Source organism: Odontesthes bonariensis, chromosome 8, assembly GCF_027942865.1.
Source record: "Odontesthes bonariensis isolate fOdoBon6 chromosome 8, fOdoBon6.hap1, whole genome shotgun sequence".
In the NCBI taxonomy this organism is placed as follows: domain Eukaryota; kingdom Metazoa; phylum Chordata; class Actinopteri; order Atheriniformes; family Atherinopsidae; genus Odontesthes; species Odontesthes bonariensis.
Genome location: NC_134513.1, coordinates 36,549,470 through 36,575,406, shown reverse-complemented (window position 1 = coordinate 36,575,406; position 25,937 = coordinate 36,549,470). Strand labels below are relative to the sequence as shown.

The window sequence follows — 25,937 nt, the reverse complement described above, 5'->3', positions numbered from 1 at the left end:
ATGAGCCTGGCGCCATATTTTCTTCTTGAAAAGGATCCGGAAGTTCTTCCTGTCAGCGGTTCTCTATTAGGCTTTTGATTGGCTTGTGTGGAATTCTCATTGTTCTAACACTGCCACCGTCAGGCTTGGCGTAATTTAACAGCTCTTGATAGCGTATTTATGCGGATCAATGTAGACGTGTTTTTTTTTTTAAAACGGGGCTGTGTGCACCTAGTTTTTTTTGCAAACGAAGGTTAGAAAATATGCGTTTGTCAAAATACCCGGGTATGTGTAAACAGCACCTTAGTCAACCTTCACCTGGTGTGGTGTGTTTCTGCAGCCACAAGGCGGCAGTAATGTGCTGCAGACACAGAATGAGTGCTGGAAAGCTCCAGTTCAACAAGAGAAACCTCCAAAGCCAAAGAGCACAGCGTCCAGCAGCTCCTGGGATTCCTGCAGAAGTGTGAAAAAACCAGGAGATCTCAGCGGGATGCTGCGTGTTCACAGCGAGCTTCAGGTGTCAGTCTGACGTGCTGCTGCTCACACTGCTGGACTGTGTGTCGCAGTTAACGCAGACATGCCCCCCCCCTTACGCAGACACTCTGGTGCACCTCCTCAAAATTGTAACTCACCGCAGACAGTGCCGCAGACATCGCCGCAGGGACAGCAGACAGCGCTTCAAGGCATAAATCAAAAATAACTGTGTCGTGTCTGCGACAAGCTCACTGCGACACACTGCTGCGAAGTATACATGAGCCTTTACAGCCGTGCATCAGAGAGCAGGTGGGATACTGTGATGTAACAGAACCCTGCAGGTCATTTTCAGACCCAAGCAGAGACCGGGTTCTGTTTTCATTCATGGTCGTATGCAGGGGCGATTTTAGGATCTGGTCTTTAGGGGGGCCCAGCCCCCAGTGCTCACAGAGGCACATTATTTCTCACTAATTGAGGCGAACTAGTACATTTATAAATTTTGGAGCCGTATTAGTTTTGCTGTGAGTAGTGTTTTCCCCTACAACATGACCTCTTCATTTCAAAAGACTGTGGCTTGACAGGGATAACAGAGAGCCTGAGACAAATATTGAAGATAACTCAACATTTATTTTGGGAGTAAAGAGTTAAAACAAAAACAAATGCTAGAAAATAAATAAAATGGTCACTAAAATAATGCATCCTTGAGCATAATATAATATTTTAAAAATGTGCTGAGCCAGGGGGTGCCAAGCTTTCTCACGGTGGTGCCTTGGCACCACTAAAATACCCTAGCCTCGCCCCTGGTCTATGTACTGATATTCACATTGGATTTGGCCGTAATGTTCAACCTTTTAATCATTCAGTCCCTGATCAATAAGCTGAATATAAACCAACTTAATTACCTGTGACCTCAGCTGATCTTTAGCATTTTTACTTACTTGAATTTGTCCGTTTCCAAACCTTCCCCCCAAACAGCAGTGTGAGGTAGTTTCAGATCCCCCTCTCTCTGATTATTTATTGACACTTTTTCAGTTATTTCTCTTTGTTCTGTGGTCAGCATTGACCCTCTCCTGTTTGTCATTCAGCTACGAAGCACAGTTCAGTTAGAAACGTGACTCTTTAACTCAAAAGTCTGAGATTAAAGCTATGAAATACAAAAGATGAATGACGCTGCGCAGATGCTGTGCTCAGAAACAAACACAGAGAAATTGTTCAAAAATCACAACTTTTTTTAATCTTTACATCAAAACATCAAAACTTATGCAAAAGCATCACTTCACAAAACAAGACCTAAATATCACCATTCATGTTTCTAATTAGAGTAAAAATTGAAGCAAGGAGTGAAAACAAGTCAGTGCCTCCTCAGCTGATCAGGCTGCTGCTGCTGCCACCTGGTGGTGAGATGCTGCTGCAGCAGCCTGATCAGGCTGCACACATCCAATACAAATGTGCTTATTATAGGAAAATAGTGCGCAGCCAGTGTCCTCTTAGCTATGAAAAACAATCAAATATCTCAAAAGAAGAAGACTGTTTTTATCAAAAAACACAGGATACAATAGTGCATCGTCTTCACAGGACGGCAGCCATCGTCTGAAGCTTCAGGTGGAGGAAATAGAAAAACAACACAGTGGCAGAGTGAGTCTGACATCGACACTGATCAAGTGAGTGAAGGCTGAAGAAGACATGCAGGTGTATACACAACGAGCTGCTGAGACCAAGCAGTCCCGACGTTCTCAGCTCCACTTCAGAGGCTTCCTGAGTTTCAAGGAGTTTAAGTATTGCTGTTTGTTCCGTCGAAGCTGAAGTTTTCCCGAGTCAGTGAGGAGAGAATGAAGGAATCCGCAGACCGTTTTACCTCCTAAAGTCTAACGCTTGTGTCCACGTCAGCAGGACAAAGCTGCAAGCTCATGAACATTTACATCAAAATCAAAACTGTAAGAAAGAGCCAACGAGAAAAGTCCAGAAAAATGTGCTGCGTCCACAAAAGGAGCCAATGAGTTTGGAAACATGGGGTCATAGTTAGGATTCTTCTTCTCTTCTTGTGATTTAGCTCGGAAACACGAGAAAAGACCTCCAAGCTTTGGAGTTTGTGAGTTTCATGGCCCAATCCCACTTGCTCCCCTCGGCCCTGGCCCTTCGTTTTTCATTCTTATGGGATGGATAAGTGTCCCTTTTCTTTTGAAGGTCAAAGAGCGAGGTCGCGTTACCATTCAAATGATCCCAAGTTGAAGGGCCCTGAGCCACCTCACCTTTAACAGGAGGTGAGGAGCTGAAGAGGAGGAACTAGGATTGGTTGGTAGCATGAGGGAGATGATAAAACTGGGTTTAGGGAGGAAAAAGACAGTTTATAATTTATAAAATGTTTAAAAATGAGCAGCAGCCAAAATATTGCTGAAACTAATCAGGTCAATTTTTTTGTATTTATTCTGAAAACGTTTCTTCTTTAGTTTGATGAAATACTTTCAGCAGAAATCTAAAAAAATATTAAATGCAGCTTCTGCTGTTAAGAAATAAAAACGTTACTAGTCACCTGGTAACGATCTTATAAAAACTCACCACTACGTGATTGATCTGTTATTAGGGTGGTGAGGGGGCGGAGTCCTTATGAAGCCTAGTTTGATGTTCAAGTGTTGGTAATTGATCCGTCTTTAAAAGTAAATCGTTTACACATCAGTGTCTGAAACTCCGACAAAGTCAATTTCTTGGTATTTAAGAGATTTTCATTTCCTGGGACACCCCTTCAAGAAAGTTGATGACTCATCGTCCACCTGGATATGTGTACGAACTTTGCATTTAACGAAAACCAGAGCTGATGTGGAATTGTGGGTGGTGCCTGATCAGGCCTCTGGAGCTGACCAATCGGAGCAGACTGTGCTTTTAGAGAGGGGTGTGGCCTCCCTTAGCTTCTGTTTTTGTAACACAAGCTGATTCAAGAGCTTTAAGTATAAAGAAAGCAAATACTCTGCAGTTCCAGCCACTCTGTCACCATAACCGATTTTCTTCTTTAACGATTATCGTGGCCGAAAGAATTCAAGCACGTCTTCTTCTGATTAATTATTTTCTTTGTCTCTTTCGGTAACTAAATTACACTCAAAATACAAAGTAATGACTGTAAATTGACAAAAAAAGCTGAAATTAATAATTTTGTGATTTTAGCAGCTGAGATTAAGTCATGATATTATCATAAATGGTTCTAATATCACGATTATCGTCAATTTTTGTTTTTAGCTAGACCCCGACTTCTAACAAAGTAATGCACGCCCTCTGACCAATCACAGTCCAGGACTCCCCACAGCCACAGTGTGACACCGTTTTTACAAAGAGACGGTGTTAAGAAACTAAGATTTAAGATTTAAATCGGATGAACAGCGTTAAATGAACCACGCAAGCTTGCTTCTGCCTCCTCACACCTCATAGTGCAGGTCATTGAGCTCCAGTCTCGTGTAATGGCGTCTGTCGAAGGACTCCATCGCCTTCCGGCCCCCGACGGCCAGAGCCAGCATGAGCACAGCGAGCCCCAGCACCATGAATGCCACCACACCGCTCTTCAGCATCCCATGTCCAGCTAACACTTTCTCCTGACCAGCATTCAAGTTCTGGAGTGTGCGGTCAGGCTGGAGGGCATCTTTAGGTACGATGATCAGACTTGCTGCTGGAGTTGTCATTGTGGTGGATGGCTCAGTGGTGGTGGTGGTTGGAGGTGAAGTAGTAGTAGTAGTTGTGGTGGTGGTGGTAGTAGGAGTAGTGGTAGAGGTAGGGGTGGTGGTGGTGGTAGTGGTGGTGGTGGTGGTGGTGGTAGAGGTAGGGGTGGTGGTGGTGGTGGTAGAGGTAGGGGTGGTGGTGGTGGTGGTAGAGGTAGGGGAAGGGGTGGTGGTGGTGGTAGTGGTAGAGGTAGGGGAAGGGGTGGTGGTGGTGGTAGGGGTAGTAGGAGTAATAGTAGAGGTAGGGGTGGTGGTTGTAGTTGTCGTTGTAGTAGTCATGGGAGCTGCAGTAGTAGTAGTTGTAGTGTGCGGCTTTGGTGTTTCAGTAGTTCTGTGCTCTCTGATCACTGTTACGACAGGAAGTGATGTCGTGAAGCTCGGAGCTGGCCGGGCGGTGGTGACGGCGTCGGCAGGATGAGGTTTTCCTTTCTTGGTGATTTTATTTTGCTTTTTGCTGGTTTTGTTTGGTTTTCTTGTGATTAAGGTGGAAGAAAGTGCAGCTGTTGTTGTTGTTGTTGTTGTAGTGGCGGCAGTGGTGGGTGGTGAGGTAACAGCCGGCATTGTGGCGATGATGATGATGGGCGAAGGTTCTGTGGTGGTGGGTGGTGCCTGTGTGGTGGTGGGTGGTGCCTGTGTGGTGGTGGGTGGTGCCTGTGTGGTGGTGGTTGGTGCCATAGTTGTTGTGGTGGTTGGTGTGGTGGTTGTCACTGTGACAGGTCTCAGGGTGGGTGGATGACTTAAACCTGTGAAAGACAACATGAGACATTAATGTTCTGTTTATTGAATTTTGGCCATAAGAGAGCAGCAGTAATCCACAGCAAGCTGTGACAGTAAATACACCTGACATCACAAACCATCGTCCAATAGAAACACGGGAAGGTTCAGGAAGTTAACGGCACACTTTATATTTCAGTATTTTTCGGTATATATTTTCAGTTTCAGTTTGAAGGCTTTAGGTATAGGGTCAAACTGACATATCCCACTGTGTCATTATCTATTGAACAAAAAAACAAGACAAAATACAGAGAAATTAAGTGAATCCTTACTGCTTGCACAGGAATTATGAGGGTAAGTAGCAGCCAGTCCATCACAGGGCCAAACACGCTTACAATCCCTCCAACTTAACCTGCGTGTTTTCAAACCTGGAACCCTCCAGCTGTGAGACGGCAGTGCTAATCACCACACCACCGTGCAGCCCCTGGGGCATTCAAGTGTGTGTTAACACAATGCCAAGGAGGAAAGACATCAGCAATGATCTTAGAGAAGCAACTGTTGCTGCCCACCAATCTGGGAAGGGTTATAAGGCCCTTTCCAAACTATCTGGAGTCCCTCATTCTACAGAGAGAAAGATTATTGACTGGATGGTCAAACTCCAAAGAGCGCCTCAGTAACTTTGCAGAGATGAAGATATGGTCCCCACTGCTCCTCCTGAATCCGAAGTTTGGTAATTAGTCGGAGCCTCCTCTCCAATACTCTGGCGTTAACCTTTTACAGGGAGTGTGATCCCCCCAGGGTCGGACTGGGAAAAAAAATCAGCCCTGGCAATTTTCCCCGGGACCAGCCCCCCCCTCTCAGTATTAATTAGTATCTCCAATCTAATTAAATAAAAATAAAAAAACGAGCACAGACCGCTCATACAGTCAATGGCATGTACCCATAGAAAAAATACACACTCACACAGACATCACACAACCTGACTATCGACTGCTAACAACCATGATCAGTAACCTACACAAACCCAGACACATAATGGCTCGGCGGCCAGCAATCGGATAAACCAATGAAGTGAATCAATCCTGTGAAAGAATGAAACCTGCACTCACCCATTATGAAGTTAACTCTGCCAGCCCCTCCATAATCTTGCCCCTGCTCAGCCAACTCCTTGACGTCGGGTATGGTTGGTAACGTTACGGCGGCTAGCATTAGCAACGAGGCTGCTAAGCTTGCTAAATAAGGTAAGCATTAGGCTACTGAAGAAAGCTAGTCTTTTTAGCTACGTTATATTATCATCTTTCTTCTCGGCTATAAGTTAACCTTCGTTTACGGCCACTGGCTCTAACCTGACGCGCTAGCTGTCAAATCACCGGAAGTTTTCACCGGAAGTACTGGCGCACACACAAAAGCTCGAACGTCAACGGTCGCCATATTGTGCACAGAGCGATAGAAAATCGTCTCTCCAGACATATCTTTCTTTCATTCCGCCCAGATGAAATTTAATGCCACCCAGATGAAATTTAATGCCACTCTTCGAAAATCGGCGAAATTTAAGACATTTTAAGACCATAAAAAACGTATTTTTTATTTAAGACTTTTTAATACTTTTTAAGGATCTGCGGAGATCCTGTAAGGGCGGTATGGACAGATCCACTTGAGGGATGGGGGCAGGGGGCGCAATCGTAACACGCACCTGCTTCTGAACTTGTCCTGAAGAGGCAAGGTCTGTGCACGCACCCCCCCCCCCCCCGGCCCAAAAAAAATGTATACAATACATTACGAGCCACATGGCCATTAATGGGCTGCCAGCAAATGTAGACTAGATAAATACATTTAAAAATCGTATATTTAAAAAAAATAAAATAAAAAAAATCGGGGGCCACCGGCCCACCGGGCATTTGCCCGGTTTCACAGATTGCCAGTCCGAGCCTGGATCCCCCTGTAGTTGGAACGCCATCTCCGGTCCCCATTCTTAAAAATGAGAACCACCACCCCAGTCTGCCACTCCACAGGTGCTGTCCCATTCGACATTGAAGAGGTGTATCAGCCAAGACAGCCCCACCATGTCCAGAGCCTTCAGCACCTCGGGCGGAATCTCGTCCATCGCCAGAGCCCTACCCCTGGGAAGCTTTTTCAATATCTCGGCTACCTCTGCCAAGGTGATGGGCAAATCCTCACTCAAGACCTCACAGTCTGCCTACCCAGGTGGGGAAATGCTGGTCAGATTAAAGAGATCCTCAAAAGTGCACCTTCCATGGCTCGCTGACATCCCCAATTTGGGTGAGCAGTTCTCCACCCAGGCCAAGCCAAACCTGTGACAGGCCCTGCAGGTTTGCTTGAACATCCTGAAGTCAGACAAAATTCCTTCTCCGTGGCCTTGCCAAATTCCTCCTACATCTATTTTCTGAGTTTTAACTTCTGCTACACTTTTGATCACTCTGTATCTATCAGCTGCTTCAGGTGACCACCAGGACAACCAGGGCTCTTGCTTCAGCTTGATTGCTTCCCTCACTGTTGGGTTTACCAGCGTGTCCTTCGGTTGCTGTCACCACAGGCACCAACGACCTTCTGCCCACTGCTCCTGGAAGCCACGTCCAGAACGGAGGTCCTGAACATGGTCTATTCACATTTCGTGTCTTTACAGGAAGATGGGAACAACTTTCCAGGGGATGTTAGTTAAAGATCTCACAGACCTGTGCAAGGTTCACCCTCACTACCTGCTTGGGCTTACCAGGTCTATCTGGCAGTGTTCCCCACCCACAGACCCCTCTTACCCCCAGATGGTGATCAGTTGACAGCTCTGCCCCTCCCTTTGCCAACGTGTCAAGACACTGCAGGTCTGATGATACAACTACAAAATCGATCATTGATCTTTGGCCGACGGTTGCCTCGTTCCAAGTACACTTGTGAACCACCTTGTGCTCAAACATGGTAACATTTACATAACAAAATGCCACTTGGGTCATTGCCCACATGGGCATTGTAAAGTTTCTCCTGGCAAGTCCCCCAGCAGAGTGATGGAACCCCCACCACGACGCCACCCAGAGACTCTGAGAAGGCCAGGCAATTTCAGCTGCTGTTTGGAGCATACAGACAAACCACTCTGAGCCTTCCCTCCTGCGACTCAAAGCTGAAGTCAGGCAACTCCAACTCCCAGTAGAGGGCTTGTGAGTATCCCCACACCCACCTGAAGCATGAGAGTATGAGTCCAGCCCCTTTCCCCCATTGTATGTGGAAGTGAGCCCACCAGCTCAGGCTCTTTCCCCACCAACAAGGTGACGTTTAAGAGCCAGCTTGCAACGCTGAGATTCGGCACACCCAGGCCCTTAGATTTTCCGGGATCATGGGGTTCACTTAGTTTTTCACACACTGCTTCTGTGTTTTGTCTCATTTTTTGTTCAATAAATAACACAGTGTAATATGTGGTATCTGAGGTTGGATTGATCTTATTTACCTCATTATTGCATGATGTTGTGATCAGTAAAACCTTGAACGAGTGAGTACTTTCTTTTTCATACAACTGTACTTGCTCAAATATCAAATCTCCACACTTTAAAGGCAACTAAATTCAGAAAAAAGTTTTGAGGTTCACCCGATTCACGAAGAACAGATGTGCTTTTCACCTTTTCCCACTTTACAGGAACAACCATAAACATGCGTCTGTCCAGTCAGACTCCTGAAGCTTAATCTTTTTTATTCCTGAGCTCATCATCTGGCTTTAGATACTCTAAAATAACCCCTTAAAAATTGCTGCAATTTTCGCCTAAAACGCCTAAAAAAAGGCATCCCTCAAAGTAAATGTGAAGCTGTCCTCGAAGCATTTGGAGTAGAGGCCTGGTTTGCAGTAGTGGACTATGCGTCTTCATGGATGTAAGACGTGTTTTGTTGAACTATTTTCTACGGGAAACCATGAGAAAAAGGCAGATTTCCTCACCTTTGTAGATGTCGTACGCGTTGATGCCGTCCTGAGCCTTCATTAATGGGCAGTCCTGCTCACTCTGACAGTGGAACAGGATGCAGTTATCATCCCCGGCTTGTTTGTTGGAGTTGAACACGGCCATGTTGCACCTGGCGCCTTCAGAAACACAAAGTTCTTCTTTAACCGTGTTATCCGCACATTTTTCTCCCATCGTGACTACTGACACATTTCTGCTTCAGATTATTATTATAAAACAGGAGACAAAGTTGCTGTTTCTTTAAAATCAAGAAATTCTAATTGTGGGTCAAATATATACCAAAATATTCATTGATCCAAATCATCGGCGGCCACAACAACTCTGGTGTTGTTTTTGTTTTGTTTTATAGATAAAGGTGGTGAGAAATAACAGTTCAGACATATGGAAACAGAATCACAGATTTATTAGTTTTCTTACTTTCCTGTATGATCATAAATAATGTTTTGTAGTTTAAAACAATGTGGGTGCTCTCTGACTCACTTTTCAGTAAGACGTCCTTCCAGTTTTTGATGTGTGGTTTAAAGTTATATTTAAAATAACTTCAAATATAACTTAGCAATTAAGCCATGTTTCTAAATTAAGCTCCTACGTCCCAGCCAGAAATACCACCAAAGACTTATCAGTGTTTTCAAAGGAGGCTGCTGACAACCCTCACAGCTCGTCACACAGAAATAGTTCAGCCTGAATGTTTGGTGCTACTCATCTCTGAGTGTTTGTGAGACCATGGCAGTGTTTTTAAGCATCTTTTGGCAAAATGATGCCTCAAAATTATGTGAACATCAGTGAAAACACTTGTTTTCTACTTTTAAAAGGGACAAATTCTGCTCCAACCAGCTCAATATCTTTATTCTGTGACTCCACCTTTTATACTGCTCTGTTATGAGTCCCCCAGCTCATCCTCTTTCTTTGAGCCAGGGGTGGCCAACCCGTGGTTTGTCTGGTTTCATGCGGCTCTTACATTCATATCAAAATTTGTGTTTGTGGTTTTTTTTAGGGCTGGGCAACGATTAAAATGTTTAATCTAATTAATCACATGATTTCCCTGATTAATCGTGATTAATCTCATTTGTACGCCGAATCCAAAAATGAATCCAAAAGTAGCGTATAGCTTTTAGCATTTAGTTTTATTTTAAATGTGCTGCCATATGAATGAAAGTGCCATAACATTTGTTGTGCAAGCACACTTTTAACATCAGCATCTTTCTGTAGTTTTTATGTAGAAGCCTCGCTCCACTGTCTGTTTCCTTGAATGACTTGCTGCTATCAGTTGTGTGTTTTGCCTTTAAGTGATATTTTAGACTGGAACTACTACGCTGAGAAGACAATTCAACTTGGCAGTGTTTACAGATGACTTTGGTTCTGTCGACTCCGCCGTCTGGAAGAACTTTTTTTTTTTTTTTGATCAAGGTCTTTTTATTGGAGATTTTCACAATATACATAATTCAAACAGTATACTGTATCTAGTCTAATCCCCAGTATCCACCCATCCTACCCACCCCACCCGCCAGACCCACCAGAGACACGCAAACGAGAAAACAAAAAAGGCCATATAAAAGACAACACCAAAACAACCACACCAAAACAAACAAACAAAAAAACAAAAAAAACAAAACAAAAAAAAAAACAGACACGGCACAAAACAAGTCTATGGGGTTACATCCTCTGCTTCCATTTTTTCCACAAATGTCCTGAAAGGCTGCCAAACTGCATAGAATTTCTGAGCAGACCCTTGGAGAGAGTATCTGATCTTCTCTAGTTTAAGATGTTGCATAATCTCTTTGACCCAATGAGAATGCGTAGGGGGAGAGGGTCTTTCCACCTGAACAGTAGAAGTCTCCTGGCCAACAAGGTGCAAAAGGCCAACATGTTGCACTTATAATTACTGAGACGTACACATTGCGGTGCAACACCAAATAGGGCAATAAAGGGGGAAGGATCCAACGGCTCTTCTAGCACTTTAGAGAAAGTCTTGAAAATAGATTGCCAGAATTTATATAGTCTTGGACATGTCCAGAACATGTGTAATAGACTTGCAGGAGCTTGCTTGCATCTATCGCATGTGGGGTCCAATTCTGGTCTAATTCTAGACCTTATTCCTGACCTTCGACCAGTGAAGTCGGTGTACTATCTTGAATTGCACAACAGCATGCCGTTGACAAATGGATGATGAGTGAATCTTTTGGATAATTTTCTGCCAGATTACATCTGGGATCTGCACATTTAAATCTTCTTCCCATTTGTTTTTGAGGTGATCTAGAGTTGTCAGATTATGTAGATTGAGAAGGTTATATATCCTACCTATAATCTGCCTTAAATCTGTCCTTAACTTGAAAATAAAATCTAACAGAGATGTGGGGGGATATAAGGGGAAACAATTGGAGTGTGAGGTTATAAAGTTCCGCAATTGTAGATATCTATAAAAATGAGGCCTGGGAATACCAAATTTGTTTACCAGTTGCTCAAAAGATGCAAAATTATTGTCTACATAAAGGTCCTGCAATGATAGGATCCCACTCTTAAGCCAGATACCAAAGGCTCCATCTAGTATTGAAGGGGTAAACATATGGTTTTTAACTACTGGAGCGGAGAGGGAGAGATTCCGGAGAGCAAATGATCTCCTAAACTGATTCCAAATTCTTACTGACTGTGCAACTATGGGGTTAGTGGTATAATAAGAAATGGGTTTTAACAGCGGGAGTTCCGAGCACAGTAGGGCTGGTAAGGAGGTGAGCCTACAGGACGTATTCTCCAGTATTAGCCATTTAGGGGTATCAGGGTTATCCATGTCACTCATCCAGTACATCAGAGCCCTGATGTTGGCTGCCCAATAGTAGAATAAAAAATTGGGGAGTGCCATACCACCCTGGAGACGAGGCCTCTGCAGTATGCATTTCCGTATTCGTGGGTTTTTATTATTCCAGATAAAGGCTGATATAAGTTTATCTATGGAGCTAAAGAAGAATTTGGTCAGAAATATAGGAAGACTCTGAAACAGATAAAGGAGTCTAGGTAATACATTCATCTTGATGGTATTAATCCTTCCACTCAGGGAAAGAGGCAGCAAATCCCAACGTTTGATGTCCTGTTTCAGACGATCTATTAAGGGCAGGAAGTTAGCTTTGTAGAGGTCTTTATAATTATGTGTAATCCAGATTCCCAGATATTTAAACTTTTTTGTGTTGATTTTAAAAGGGGTCGAATTAAGGGAGATGTCATTTGCAGTTATGTTGATTGGCATCAACTCACTTTTTTGAAGATTTGTTTTATAACCGGATATTTTGCAAAATCTCTTTAATAGGTCTAATATTCTAGGGAGGCTTGACAGGGGATCCGACAGGTACAATAGCAAATCATCAGCGTAAAGTGATAGTTTACACTCTTGACCTCCTCTATCAATTCCTTTAATATAAATATCCTGTCGAATAGCTAGTGCTAACGGCTCAATAGCAACTGCAAACAGGAGTGGAGACATAGGACATCCCTGTCTAGTACCTCTTTGCAGGTTAAAATAAGCAGAGAGGTTATTGTTGGTACGCACCGCGGCCATTGGGGAGGAGTAGAGAGTTTTAATCCAGGATAAAAACTTTGGGCCAAAACCAAATTTTTTGAGAGTGTAAAAAAGATAGTCCCACTCTACCCGATCAAAAGCCTTCTCAGCATCAAGTGACAGCAAAATCTCTGGTGTGTCAGATGGAGAGGGGCTATAAAGAATATTTAGAAGGCGCCTAATATTGAAGAATGAATACCGGTTCTTAATGAAACCGGTTTGGTCTGTTGAAATGATTGAAGGGAGGGATACCTCAAGACGTCGGGCCAAGAGCTTTGCAAGAAGCTTTACATCTGTATTCAGGAGAGAGATTGGGCGATATGAGCCACACTGAAGGGGATTTTTGTCTTTCTTCAAGATAAGTGAAATGGTCGCCTCGCGCATAGTTGGAGGGAGAGAATTTGAGGAGAGCGATTCCTTGAAAACGGAGAGCAAAAGAGGGGCAAGTGTTTCTGAGAATGTTTTAAAGAATTCGGACGGGTAGCCATCAGGCCCTGGAGATTTGCCACTTAGCATACTCTTAATCGCCTCTACGACCTCCTCGATAGAGATATCATCCTCTAGCTCAGCAGACAGCTCCGGACCTACTCTGGGGATGTCAAGATTGTGGAAAAACATATCCAGAGCAGAGCTATCATCTGGTGGCTCTGAAGTGTAGAGAGAGGAATAGTAGCGACGAAAGCATGAATTAATTTCCAAGTGGTCGGTGTGCTTCAAACCTTGTTCATCACTAATTTCAGTTATGTACTGATTGGCGGTTCTCTGACGCAACTGATGTGCTAAAATTTTTCCAGCCTTCTCCCCATGTTCATAAGAGCTGTGTCTAGATTTTAAAATAAGATTTTCTGCTTGGCGCGTCGAGAGGAGGTCAAACTCCATTTTAAGTATCAGGCGTTGTTTGAGTATGTCATCTGAGGGTGAATGGCTGTACATTATATCAAACTTCAAAATATCATCTGTCAACTGCTTAAGGCGTACAGTGTTAGCCTTCCTTTGCATTGCGCAATAAGATATGACCTGTCCCCTTAAATATGCCTTCAATGACTCCCAAACCGTTGAGGACGACACTCCCGGGGTCTGATTGTGGGCAAGAAAAAATTTGATTTCAGATTTAATGAAATTTACAAAAGCTTCTTCTGAAAGAAGCAAAGAATTTAGTCGCCATGGGCTATAACCAGGGTCTGCACCGGGAATGCGTATCCTCATAGTCAAGGGGCCGTGGTCAGAGATGACTATGGACTGGTATTCACAAGCAGCTACCGTTGGGAGAAGTTTTTTATCGATAAAGAAATAGTCTATCCGTGAGAACGTCTTATGGACAGGGGAAAAAAAGGAATAGCTCCTAGATGTAGGGTTGCGGAAACGCCAGACATCAGCCACACCATATGCCTGAAGAAAAAGCTGGATTGATTGGGCCGATTTCGACTTGGATATAGTCTTAGAGGAGCTACGGTCCAAATCTGGAGAGAGCGCACAGTTTGTGTCCCCACCGAGAATGAGGTGATGTGTTTCCATGTTAGGAAGTCTGGAGAAGGTGTTAATAAAAAAAGCGCTGTCGTCCCAATTTGGAGCATATATGTTGGCCAAAATAACTGGGAATCCATGCAGTCGACCAACTACAATAACATAACGCCCCATGGAGTCAGATTCTATGCTAGACATCACAAATGGTACATTCTTACTGATTAGGATTGCTGCCCCCCTCGCCTTGGAGCCAAAGTTGGAATGATATGCTTGTCCTATCCATCCACCTCTCAATCTGAATTGATCAGCAGTAAAAAGATGAGTCTCCTGGAGGAATGCAATATCAGCCTTGAGATGATAAAGATGTGTGAGTACCCTTCTACGCTTCACAGGGTGATTTAAGGACTTGATGTTCCAGCTTACAAAGTTAACCAGGCAACCCATAGTCACTCCTAAGTTATTTGTGTCAGCCATTAGGAATGATTGTGAACGATACACCATAGATATACCCCAAGACTTCAAGATAACGTACTTTAAGACACGTAAGACAGTTAACAAAACAAACAAATAGTATAACTCTGGTGGGTCCCCAACCCCTGTCACCTAAAAGAACACAGTGACTGCAACACCCTTTGCAAACCAAACCACACATTAAGTGATGGTAGTGGGGAACCGTTTAGTGTCCAGCGGGCCGGCTCCCGCCAAGCCTCCCATCCAGGAATAGAAATAAAAAGCGCATCAAGGCATATAACATTCAGTAGTGCCAGTGGGACAAGCAAGGACTGCACATGAATGACCGGAGAAAATGATAGCTAATAATATATATTTTAACAAAAAATAAATAAAAGAGAGGGATATTAGTTAATTAAAATAAATTATACATATATATATACATACATACATACATACACACACACACACATATATATATATATACATACACACAGACATACATATACACACACGAATATTAAATAAATAAATAAAATAAAAAAAATTTAAAACGGGAAAAAATAAAATAAAAAAAACGAGGAAAAAAAAAGAATAATAAAAAAAAAGAGGAAAATAATAATAATAATAATTAAAAAAAACGAGGAAAAAAAATAAAAATAAATAATAATAATAAAAATAAAAAAAACACACATCCCCCCACCCGTCCAGGCACATATCTGCACACATACAGCAAAACATAACGTATCCATAACTGCCATATATATGCGCATTAGCATGAACACACACCCCTACACTCCATTTAGAAGTGGCAAAATAGTCAAATAAAAACTGGTCTTCAGCATGAGACACGGGAACAAGCGTTAGCAGATGAACTTACCCTATGATTGGGGGGGGGGGGGGGGGTGCATCATGATATCCCTCTAAACAACATATAGATAAAGTGAATAAGTAAATAAATTGCAGTCCAGTAGGATTGTCTCCGAGCCATCTTCAAGCCTCCCATCCGCCTGAGGGAAAAGAGCTGTGTTCAAGATCATATCGATCAAAATAATAACTGTCACTGTGGAGCCTCTGCTGGAATAGTGGTCTTCACATAGGCCATCGCCTTCTCCGGGTCCAGGAATTCCTTGTCATCTCCGTTGTATGAGATGCGGAGTCGAGCAGGGAATAGTATCCCATATCATGTCACGTCGGCCTCGGAGAAGATTCCTGACGTCGTTGAACGCAGCCCGGGCTTTGGCAACACTTGCGGTGTAGTCTGGAAAGATGGCAATCTGCTCCCCCTGGTATCGGAGTGGGCCCCGCTCTCGGGCTCGGCGTAGTACAGCAACACAATCCTGATAGTAGTGAAGTTTGGCAATAATAACCCGAGGTTTTCCATTAGACTTTCTCGGCGCGAGACCTCTGTGCGAGCGATCAACCAGGATTTCTTTCTCCAAGTGCAGAGCTTCCTTCAGTAGTTTAGAAACTGAAGCAGTGGAGCTGGAACCGGGTTCCTCTGCAACACCCACGATACGAACATTGCACCTCCGCATCCTCCCTTCCATGTCCTCACTCTTCTCCCTCAAATTAGCCACCTCAGTTTTAAGCTCAGCAACTGCCGCCGCAGCGCGGTTACCTCACCCGACCATGTTGACAGCCCTTCTTCCATGTCGACGATGGTGACCTTCATATTGTCCAGTTCAGAGCGAATGGCCGCTGTGTTGTTTACAATTTCAGACTTAACCTCTTTCAATTCACTTTTAAGAAAGTTAAAGTCTTCCGTGAGCGCGCCCTTTAGCTCTGACCTGATAGCAGTAGAGATGTCCGCTCTCAGTGAGGAGAGAATGTCCGCTTTCAAGTCCGTAGTGTCCATTTCTGACTCCGGCTGTGTCGTGGAGGCGTCGGACCTCGTGCTCGAGGGACCGCCGTATTTATATTTACGGAGCTTGGTCGTCATTGAAGTAATGTGCACAGCTCAAACTTACTCCAGTGTGTCTCGTATGTGTTAGAAGGTGATATTCACATTAATTTTGCAGAAAGTGCGCGATGAAATAATATTTTTGGAAAAGCTAGGCAGGAGCACGGCTTAAGACGTCCTACTCCATTGCTGGCTCACTAGCGCCCCCCCGTCTGGAAGAACTTTAAAATGACAATGGCCGAGTAAAAGTTCCGTACCCTTCTCCATGTTTGGTGGATTCACCGATTACTTTCGTTTCCGGTTTCGCAGCAGACAGAAACAGACTTTTACAAAATAAAATAAATAATAAAACAGGGGTGGTCCGTGGCGTAGTGGGTTGAGCAGGTGCCCCATGTACAGAGGTTACAGTCCTCGCTGCAGCTGGCCCCGGTTCAAGTCCCGCATCAGACGGCCCAGTGCTGCGTGTTGTTCCCCCTCTCTCTGCCCCCTGCTTCCTGTCTCTCTGAACTTTCCATTAAAGGCACAAAAGCCCCCAAAAATATTCTTTTTAAAATGTAAAAAAAAAAAAAGCGTTAATGCGTGATAAAATAATTATCTGCGTTAAATAATCAATGCGTTAACGCGATAATAACGAGTTAACTCGCCCAGCCCCAGTTTTTTTTAAAAGTGCGTGTTCGCTTCGTTTGAGCTCAGTACGGCAGCGGTCTCCAACCTTTTTTGCTCCATGGACCGGTTTGATGTCAGACAACATTTTCACGGACCGGCCTTTCAGATGTGGCGGATAAATACTACAAAATAAAATGATACGACCAACACAGACACTGTGGTATTTAGTAAATATAATAATAAACTTGAATCCACTGTGTACTTGTATGAAACTTTATTAGCAGCGTCCTCCTGACATAACATCCTCTCTGCCTCCTAACGCTCTCTGGTCGCTATGGTAACGCTTAAACATGCAGCTTTCTTTTTCTTGGTGGTCACAGCCTCTTCTTCTGTCTCCTCACTGGGAAGAAGCTCTCCAAACACGTCTGTTTTTGACTCACTTTGCTCGGTTCCTGGCTTTAATATCAGCGCTGATGTGACCGAGACGAGAGCGAGTCGAGAACAGACGGATGTAACAGAGAATTCGGTCATTTTTCGAAATAATGCGGCTCTTTGTGGTAACAGAGTAAGTAATGCGGCTCTTAGTCTCTGACTGGTTGGAGTGCAGAGTCTGAAATATCATCAATGACCCCCTTTTTTGTCAGTGTTGGACCAGACAGTGGTGTCCAGGTGACACATGATATAAAAACATCTGAACTTGATAATAATAATATTTTATATAAGCTCAAATGATGCGCTGCCTTTTCACAATGACAGAGAACTGCATCATTTATTGGATTAAATGCATTATTCTCAGTGTGGTGAAAAGATAAGATGACCTTTCATAACCCCAGGACCTGTTACTCACCTGGTTTGACTTCCTCTGAGCAGCAGGCGAGGACACAGTCCCTTTCTGTGCGGACCACCCGGGCGGCCATGACCGTCGTGGCTCTGCTCGCGGCCACTCTGACGTCGACGGTGGCGCTCTGGTGCTGTCTGGAGAAACACGTCTCTGGTTCCAGAGCCGACACAGGAAGTGATGTCATCACGAGCGCAGCTGCAACGGAGAGGAGGAGCCTGAGCTTCGGTAAAGGTGGGAGGAGCGCCGGGGGAGTCATGGCTGCAGCGGGTCCACTGGAGTCAGAAAGGCTTCGGGGTCCGGAGCGGTGGAGCAGAGATCCACAGGAAGGTTCTGTGGAGCAACGACACCCAAGGCGGTTATTCCCTGAGGATTCACCCGGGTCATGTGACCTGTCATGTGACCTGCCGTGCAGAGGTGCATGGGCGTCGCACCCGTGGGGGATGGGGGTGTTTCGACATCCCCAATTTTACAGCAAGATGATTTTACCCCCCCCACATTTTCCAAAGGTAAACCCGTTTGCCCCATGGATGTATTATATTAACGGTTTGCCCACCCTCATAGTGCACCAACATACAATGTGTTTTAAAGACTCTGTACCCTCTTTAGAATAATTATATCCACATTTGAGCAGTCTAACTATTGTAGTTTCCATACAGGACCTAGTTTAGGGCGATCAAAATGCAAAAATGCAGTGAAATGGCCCTTTATACCCATACATTTAATTCGCGAATCGGATGCCAACTTCAGGATTGTATCTATGGGCTTGATGTGGTACTCAAGTGCCCCCCCGGAACACCCCCACATTTAAAATCCCTGCTCCACCCCTGCAGAGGTGTGTCACCTGCGACGCACTTTGAGCTGTGAAAAACATACTGTATAACACAATGAAGTGTGTGTGATCAGCTTTCATTTCTAAAGCGTCTCAGAGCCGCTGAGGTGTGACGCTCCTCTTCTGACAGGAAACGTCAGGTGGGACAAACACAGAATTCACATGCTGAACAACTGTGTCCCAGATCTGTCTGAGAACCACAAAGAGAGCTCTTTTTTTTTTAGAAAGCTAAAAATGGAAGCTGCTCCAGAAGGAGGCGAAGAGGCAGCTTCCACTTTTAGATCTCCTGAAGGAGGTCACGAACGTGTTGGGGGCAGGCGGTCCACGACTCAAAGCCACGCTCACATCAAGCACACAAGTGAGACATTTCAGAGGAGAGAAGAAGAGTTCAAAGCTAAAAATACACGGAGGTCCGCGTTAACAGTATAAACTCCTGATGAATGAAGAGAAACAGAAGTTTTCTGTGCTGAGTGTCATGCTGCTGTGCAGCTGGAGCTCAGCACACAGTATACCACAGTTTTCTGATGCCGCTGGAGTGTGAGATCAATCACATCCTGACACTTTAGTTTCCTCAAATTTCATCAGTTTGTTGGTTTTTATGAGAATAAAGAATCCTTTTGAGATTTACCTGTGAATGAAATGCTGAGCTGAGCCATGAGGCGTGAATATGAGTGATTAAGAGCAGAGACTCACCGGGCCGATGGTGTGAGCAGTCCTCCATCAGACGCTCAGCGGCTCTTTGAGTCCACAGTCCACAGAACAGGACTTTAGCCCGTCTCCTGGAAGGGACACAGTGCTGTTAACTCCCCTTATCTGCTGCTATCTGACCCACTATCAGCCACCAGGTGCACCTTGGTCATCACTTATCGTGACCCCGATGTGCCGCCTGCACGGGAGGATTTCAGCTGGCAAACAGCAGAAGCTGCTGATCTGGCTCCGTCTGCGCTGAGGCTTGAGCCAAACAGACTGAAACTGGGAGCTCAAAGTCCCCATGAAATCATTTTGGATCTTTAAACGTGTTCATACGACAGTTTGTTTGTCAGCTTTCTACCAAAGTTGCTTTCTTCACGGTGTTTATTTCACCTGAATGCTTGAACAACACAAATTTAATCTTACTGCTGATAACATACGGGATGGTTACAACAACACAACTGACTGTACATGTGTACAATTAGCATTATAAGATGGCTACCAGCTCCTGCTTTGTCTTAGCATATTAGACACCACAGTGACTCACATCCCATCTAGTGGCAGAACGTGGTATTGCAGGAAAATCCAGAAAGCCTTTAATAGCCGCTTTCGGACAGACCGTTCTAAGAAAGTAGTTATCAGAACTACCCTCCTCGAATTTCGTTCTGATAACTGCCCTTCCCCAGCGGAACTGTTTCAGTCTGCATTCGCACATGAGTCGGGACCTGATAGGGACTGATGCGCCGCGCGCAGCCGTCTGCTTCAGTGACGTGTTAGCCGTTAGCCGTTTAGCGCTACATTCAAACACAAAACAAAACGGTAAAAGTAAGGAGAGTAGAAAAAACACCACCAAGAAGCTAATATGGAGAGCGGGGAGGCCACTGTGTTTATGGTCTGCATGATGGTGATATTAATCATGGACAATCACATCAGGCGTCTAATATCGAGGCTGGAAGAGCACACAGAGAGTCAGGAGATACTTTTTCATTTCATGAAGGAAGAAAGGAGAGCAGAGCGCTGCAGACAAATGAGACCAGTGTAAGTTTCACTTATTAAACACCCGCCGGTTGTGTCCGTGTATGAGGAAACATTTCAGCCGTGATAGCATGACATGGGGCGTAGCTACCGACCACCACACACCTCCGTCAGATCGTTCTATAGAACCATGAAAAGACCCGACCTCGGAGAAGGAGCTAAATAGTTATAGGAACTAAGGGAGAAAGCCCCGAGTTCCTGTATGTCCGAACACGGGAGAAAACGGCCCCGCGGATTAAAAGGTTATTAGAACTGCCAAAGGTTCCTACAGTCCGAAAGCGGCTAATGTCTCTGTTAAATCTCAGCCACATAGACTTTTGCTTATTCATGTATTTTGATTAAAGAAAGTCACATGCATTGCTTTTTCCAGTCTTTCTGACAGCGCAGTTAAAGATAAACACAAGACTACTACTTTTGGTGCACCATGTGACATGGTTGCAGTTGTTTAGCAACTAAAAAGTTCAAGTTAACATTTTTAACAGCAGAACAAAATGGCTGACTTACATTTCAGTCCACTATGTATTATTCAGTCCACTATGTAGTGATTGGCAAATGCAATTCAGATACAGCCCAGCAGAGCTGATGCAGAGTAGTGGGCGGAGCCTGATCAGGCCATTGGAGCGGACCAATCACAGCAGCCTTGGCTTTCCAGGGAGGGAGCAGGTTTCCTTTTTAAATTTCTTTAAAGGAAACACTCAAGTGTAAGCAAGTAGGATGCAGAGAGCTTTAAATAAAACCAACAGAGGGATTTATTTTTCTGACAGACTCACTGAATGAGTTGAAAATACTAGTTGGTTGCATGAACAGGAAAAACTTCCAATTGTGTTGAACTAAGACGGTTTAGGACTGTAGCCAAAACTTATGAGCCTGGAAGTAAGAACAAGCAAAGCTAAACACCTTTCCGCTTCACAGTGCATCAGTTAGGACTTACGGATACCAAACAGAAGGGAATATAGTCAACCAATGGAATTCATCTGAAGAATTATTTGCTATTAATGAATTATACATTAAATCGACTGCTAGTTTAAGAACACTCCCTCATCTCCCGACTCTGTCTGTCAGATTTTTCACAGTTGAGCTGTTTCATTTCTCTAATCTTCACAACTGATTGCTTAGTTAACTGAGACAAGTCAAGAAGGAAAGGTAACTTTTGGTTGACACATCTGAAAGGATAAAGGAAATGAGTTTCAGCCACAGTCACGTTAGCTACTACAGGCTTTACCTTTGATCATACTTTTTGGGATTAAGGTGCTGTTTACACATACCCGGGTATTTTGATAAACGCATATTTTCTAACCTTCGTTTTTAAAAAAAACTTGGTGCACACAGCCCCATTTAAAAAAAAAAACACATCTACATTGATACGCTATCAGGAGCTGTTAAATTACGCCAAGCCTGACGGTGGCAGTGTTAGAACAATGAGAATTCCACACAAGCCAATCAGAAGCCTAATAGAGAACCGCTGACAGGAAGAACTTCCGGATCCTTTTCAAGAAGAAAATATGGCGCCAGGCTCATGTGTGTGGACTGATAGCGAGACTGAGCTACTTTTACACGTTGCGCTGGACTATAAAACTGCTAAAGCCGTGAAAAATGTCTTTATTGTTCAATACATTGTATGACTGTAATTTTCAAAATCACACAAGCGAGTACAGCTCTCAACACCAGAAATGCTGCTAGTACCTCCATGCTTGCCAGATGAATGGCGTTATCACGCTAGCATCCTGCCAATATGGCGGATAGGGGCGGGGCTCTGTACTATGACGACAACTCCGCATTCCATTCTGAAAACTCCGTTTTCGTCTCTTTCAACCAGTTTACACACAAACGCTAAACGGAGTTTTTAAAAAATCTCCACTTTTGCCGTAGTTTTTTTTTTAGCTTCGTTTTCGGAGGAAAAAACTCCGTTTGTGTGTAAACGAAAGGCACAAACGAAGGGAAAGGTCTTCGTTTTTCATAATACCCGGGTATGTGTAAACAGCACCTAAGCCTATGACCAAATCATTTACGCTTCCGATATTTGTTTGTTGGGTTGGTTAGTTGTTTTTTAAATATGTGAACCTCAGCATCGGGCTTCAGTTCACTTTAACTGACACCTCTTGGTAGATTTACGTGCTTTTTGATGCCTTTTTGTTGGTTTTATAGTTCTAAAAAGGACCAACTCACAAATCAAGAAATATTTGGGACAAGCCCAAGCCCCGGATAACAACAACACGGCAGCTCTGAGCTAACAGTGCAATAGTACGCGTTCATTCATTCATTGGTCTTAAAGTATTGGTGAAATAAAGACAGATAAAGCCTTATTTAGTGGCTGTATTGTCTCTGTTCTCTCTCGTTATATGGATTACGCCGATCTCCAGGGATCTAAATATCTTCCGAAGGACGCCGACTTTCACCAAACTGTTATAGGTAGGGATGGGAATTGATAAGATTTTTACGATTCCAATTCCATTTTCGATTCTGCTTAACGATTCGGTTCTTTATCGGTTGCCTTATCGATTCTCATTTGGAGAAAAAGGACAACAAACCGGTCGATTAGCATCAACTTTGTTTAGTTTAGAAGTAACACGAGTCATGACCTCACAAACCCAACAACGGTGAGGTCCACATTGGTCTATCATGGCCTGGGTAATTTAACTCTTCCTGCTCTGGTGAAAGGAGAAGCTGGAGGTAGAGGTGAACTGGGGGTAGTACCACCAGCCTCTGGCTCTGAGCCAGTCAGGCTCTGTCTCTCATGATTTCATCTAAATGTAATGCCTGAGAAGGCATTCATTTAACCTTAACCGTTACTAACAGCAGCTTTTACAATGAGGCAAATGGTGCTAACATGATAGGCAGTGTTAGTTAGTTACCTGCAGTGTTAGCCGAGACATGCTAACGTTGCTGGGTTCAGATTCACCAACGTTAGTCCGGAGCGACATTCATTCATAGTTATTGCATGTTGGTAGCATTTCTAGCCTGGCGACGCCATCCTACATACTTCCGCCCAAAGATTTTGGCTCTGCACATAGTCTGGCCAAATCCCCCTACCTCGGTTCGCTCAGTGTTTTGCCAATCAGCAAACAGTTGCGAGTGGTGACGCAGAACTCACGCGCGGAGTCCATTGTAGTCCATATAATTGTAGTTCAACCGCAGCGGAAATAAACATGGCGATGGAAGAACGCTAGAAGCTATCCATGAAGTTGTCTCAACTCTGGAGAGCATTACACAATTAAAACAAGAGCAAGAGGAATGCCTCGTCAATTTTGTTAGTGGCAAGGATGTCGTAGCTCTCCTTCCAACTGGCTTTGGGAAAAGTTTGATTTATCAAATGGTACCGGTATAATGAAAGCGGATGTGGGAAGCGTGATTCGCGAGCTAGAGCCTCGCGAGAGTAAGCATGAACCTCGGCGCATAACCTACGTCCTTTCTAAACATTACTGATTGGTTAAGGGAACTCCAATGAATTTAAGTTGCTGAGTAAGGTCCCACCCTCCATGGAAACGGATTCCTCTTGGGTTTTTCCAGACTGTTTGACGGAGTCAACAGTCGGCTTTCGCCCAGGCTATAGTATTTCCTCCCTTTGGTGAAATATTCACTTTGCAAGTTGCCCTGTTGTCGTCTTTTTTAGGGATGTGTAACCAAACTTTCGAGCGTTTGTACCGCTTGGGCGCCATGTTTACTGTTGACTGCTGGCTGCGCTGGACTCGCCACGCAACGTTGCGTGGTGACGTCATTTGCGCCCACTGGAATCGATAAGGGAATCGTTTGCAAAATCGCCAAACGATTCCAAGGAACTGAAACACTGGGAACCGGTTCTCAACAAGAACTGGTTTTCGATTCCCATCCCTAGTTATCGTGAGTAGATGAACGTATTTTATGCCAGAAATAAGGTCCAGGTTTAAAAAAATGGAACCTCCTCTTTAATTATGTGGCTGTACTGGTTTTATAGGAGCAGGTTTTCTAATCATAAAACCAAACCAAACTCAAGTGTTTCGGGGTCCTGGTGGGTTAGAAAAGTCCGAACTTTGGACTCATTTCAAGCTAAGTGGAAATCAAAAATAAATAAAATAAATCTACACAAAAACCACAGAAAGGAGGACAGAATGAGAAGAAATGATAAGTGGGATTTCAAAGCAAAAGCATCCATGTGGGGACCTTTAGATTGGTTTGTTCAGAGCTAACCAGAGGGGGTCTGAGCCCCCCGACTTAAAGGCCATCATTCCCCACCTGGACACATCCGGAGGCTCCGGAACACCAAGCCGATGTGTTGCTCTAACTCCTCACACCTGCCTGAGAACAGCTCTGTGCTGGTTGTACTGGTGGTCCTGGTGGTCCTGGACAACAGAGGCTGAGCTGGGACACAAAGCGGAGCCCTGGCTGTTGTTCCCCGGCTCTACCCGCACGTTCAGCGGGACACGGCTCAGCTCGGCGCCGCCTCCATCGTCCTCCGTCGGTCGGTCAGCGGTCAGATGAGTCGGTGTTTGCCTGGAAAGTGGAGGCTCCGCGGCTCCGGTTACAACCAGTTCACTTCCAGTCAGCGTCTCCCTCCATCCTGAGAGGACATGTTGGAAATGGAAATAAAAAAAACGGAGCACGATTCGGAAAATAACCGCAGAACAGCGGTGGCTTAGCTCCGGCAGTGAGCGTCACATCCAGCGGAGAAAAGCGGGGAAAACAGCCTGAAATGCGGTCACCTGCAGCTGCTCTCTGTCTCCGGATGATGAACTGCTTTACATGATGGCTGGTGCGCAAGATGTGCTGCTTCTCTCCAGAGTCTGACCCATTTTAGTCTTTGTCCTCTGGTAGGGGGAGGGATGAGCACACCCCCAATCTGACGAAAATGCGTCTTCACACCTGATAAAAAGCTGAAAATAGTCCCGTTTCAGTCCAAATGTCCCATTAAACCTCCTTCTGTTCCCCAGCACCCCGTTAATCCAGAATAAAAACAGTTTATATAAGAGATGCACACAAAGCAGGCTCATCAATAATTAAAGATCATGAAGAAGAGAAGCTCAGCGACACAATTACATAAATCAGATTTCAGAGACTTTATAAATCCTCCATCAGAGCAGAAAACTATGTGAAACCAACATGAAAATGGGACATAACGAAAGGACTGAAGGTTTAACCCCCAGAGACGAAATCTAATTCAGAAATCATGTCTCTTTGGGACTGGAAACGCTGAAGAAAGCATATTTAACATGCAAAGAAGCCAGTTTCAGCCTCCAGAATATGAAACATGAGTCTGAGATGGAGATTATGTTTGAAATGTGCAGAGCATAAAACACAGGTGTGAGGTCACAAACTGGTCAACCTACCAGAAAACCATTAAAGAGACAGAAAGGACAAGAAAAACCGACGAGTGGGATCATTTGGATGTGAAACGTCACTCAAACACTGCAGGGACAACAGGGTTTTATATATTATATTATATTACAGTATTTCTGCTCTGAGAACTCACATGAACCAAGTCTGCAGTGTCCAGCTGCTGGAAAACTGTCCCAAACTTCAGTGAGTTTGGATTAATTTTATGTGTTGGACATTAACATCTGGAGAGCACCTGCACCTGCTCAGGCTCCTCTATTAAAATAATCAAACAGAAGACAGGAAGGTGATTTCCTATCATAGCTGTTCTTAATGCATGAGACAGACTTTGGTCTGAACTCCTGCTGGTGTAAGCAGGTGACTCAGCAGGTGCTCAGCTCCACCCTTTCAGTGAGGTCAGCAGGTAGTTAGATAGTTCCTCTGCTGATCCCAGAGGGAAGT

The 25,937-nt window shown here is 44.3% G+C and overlaps 1 protein-coding gene across 2 annotated transcripts; it reads right to left on the bottom strand.

Moving 5' to 3' along the window:
• Nucleotides 1-1,661: 1,661 nt before the first annotated feature.
• On the bottom strand, nucleotides 1,662-24,986 carry mansc1 (MANSC domain containing 1). 2 transcript variants are annotated; one of them, XM_075472335.1, is made up of 5 exons: nucleotides 24,399-24,986; nucleotides 19,158-19,243; nucleotides 17,642-17,965; nucleotides 8,803-8,943; nucleotides 1,662-4,897 (listed from the first exon to the last, which is right to left on the bottom strand). In XM_075472335.1, exons 2-5 carry the CDS (start codon nucleotides 19,183-19,185, stop codon nucleotides 3,858-3,860), a joined length of 1,533 nt encoding a protein of 510 aa, XP_075328450.1. In that variant the 5' UTR covers nucleotides 19,186-19,243; nucleotides 24,399-24,986; the 3' UTR covers nucleotides 1,662-3,857. The 2 variants fall into 2 exon arrangements, with proteins under 2 accessions (XP_075328450.1, XP_075328451.1); XM_075472336.1 differs by lacking the exon at nucleotides 19,158-19,243.
• Nucleotides 24,987-25,937: the final 951 nt, after the last annotated feature.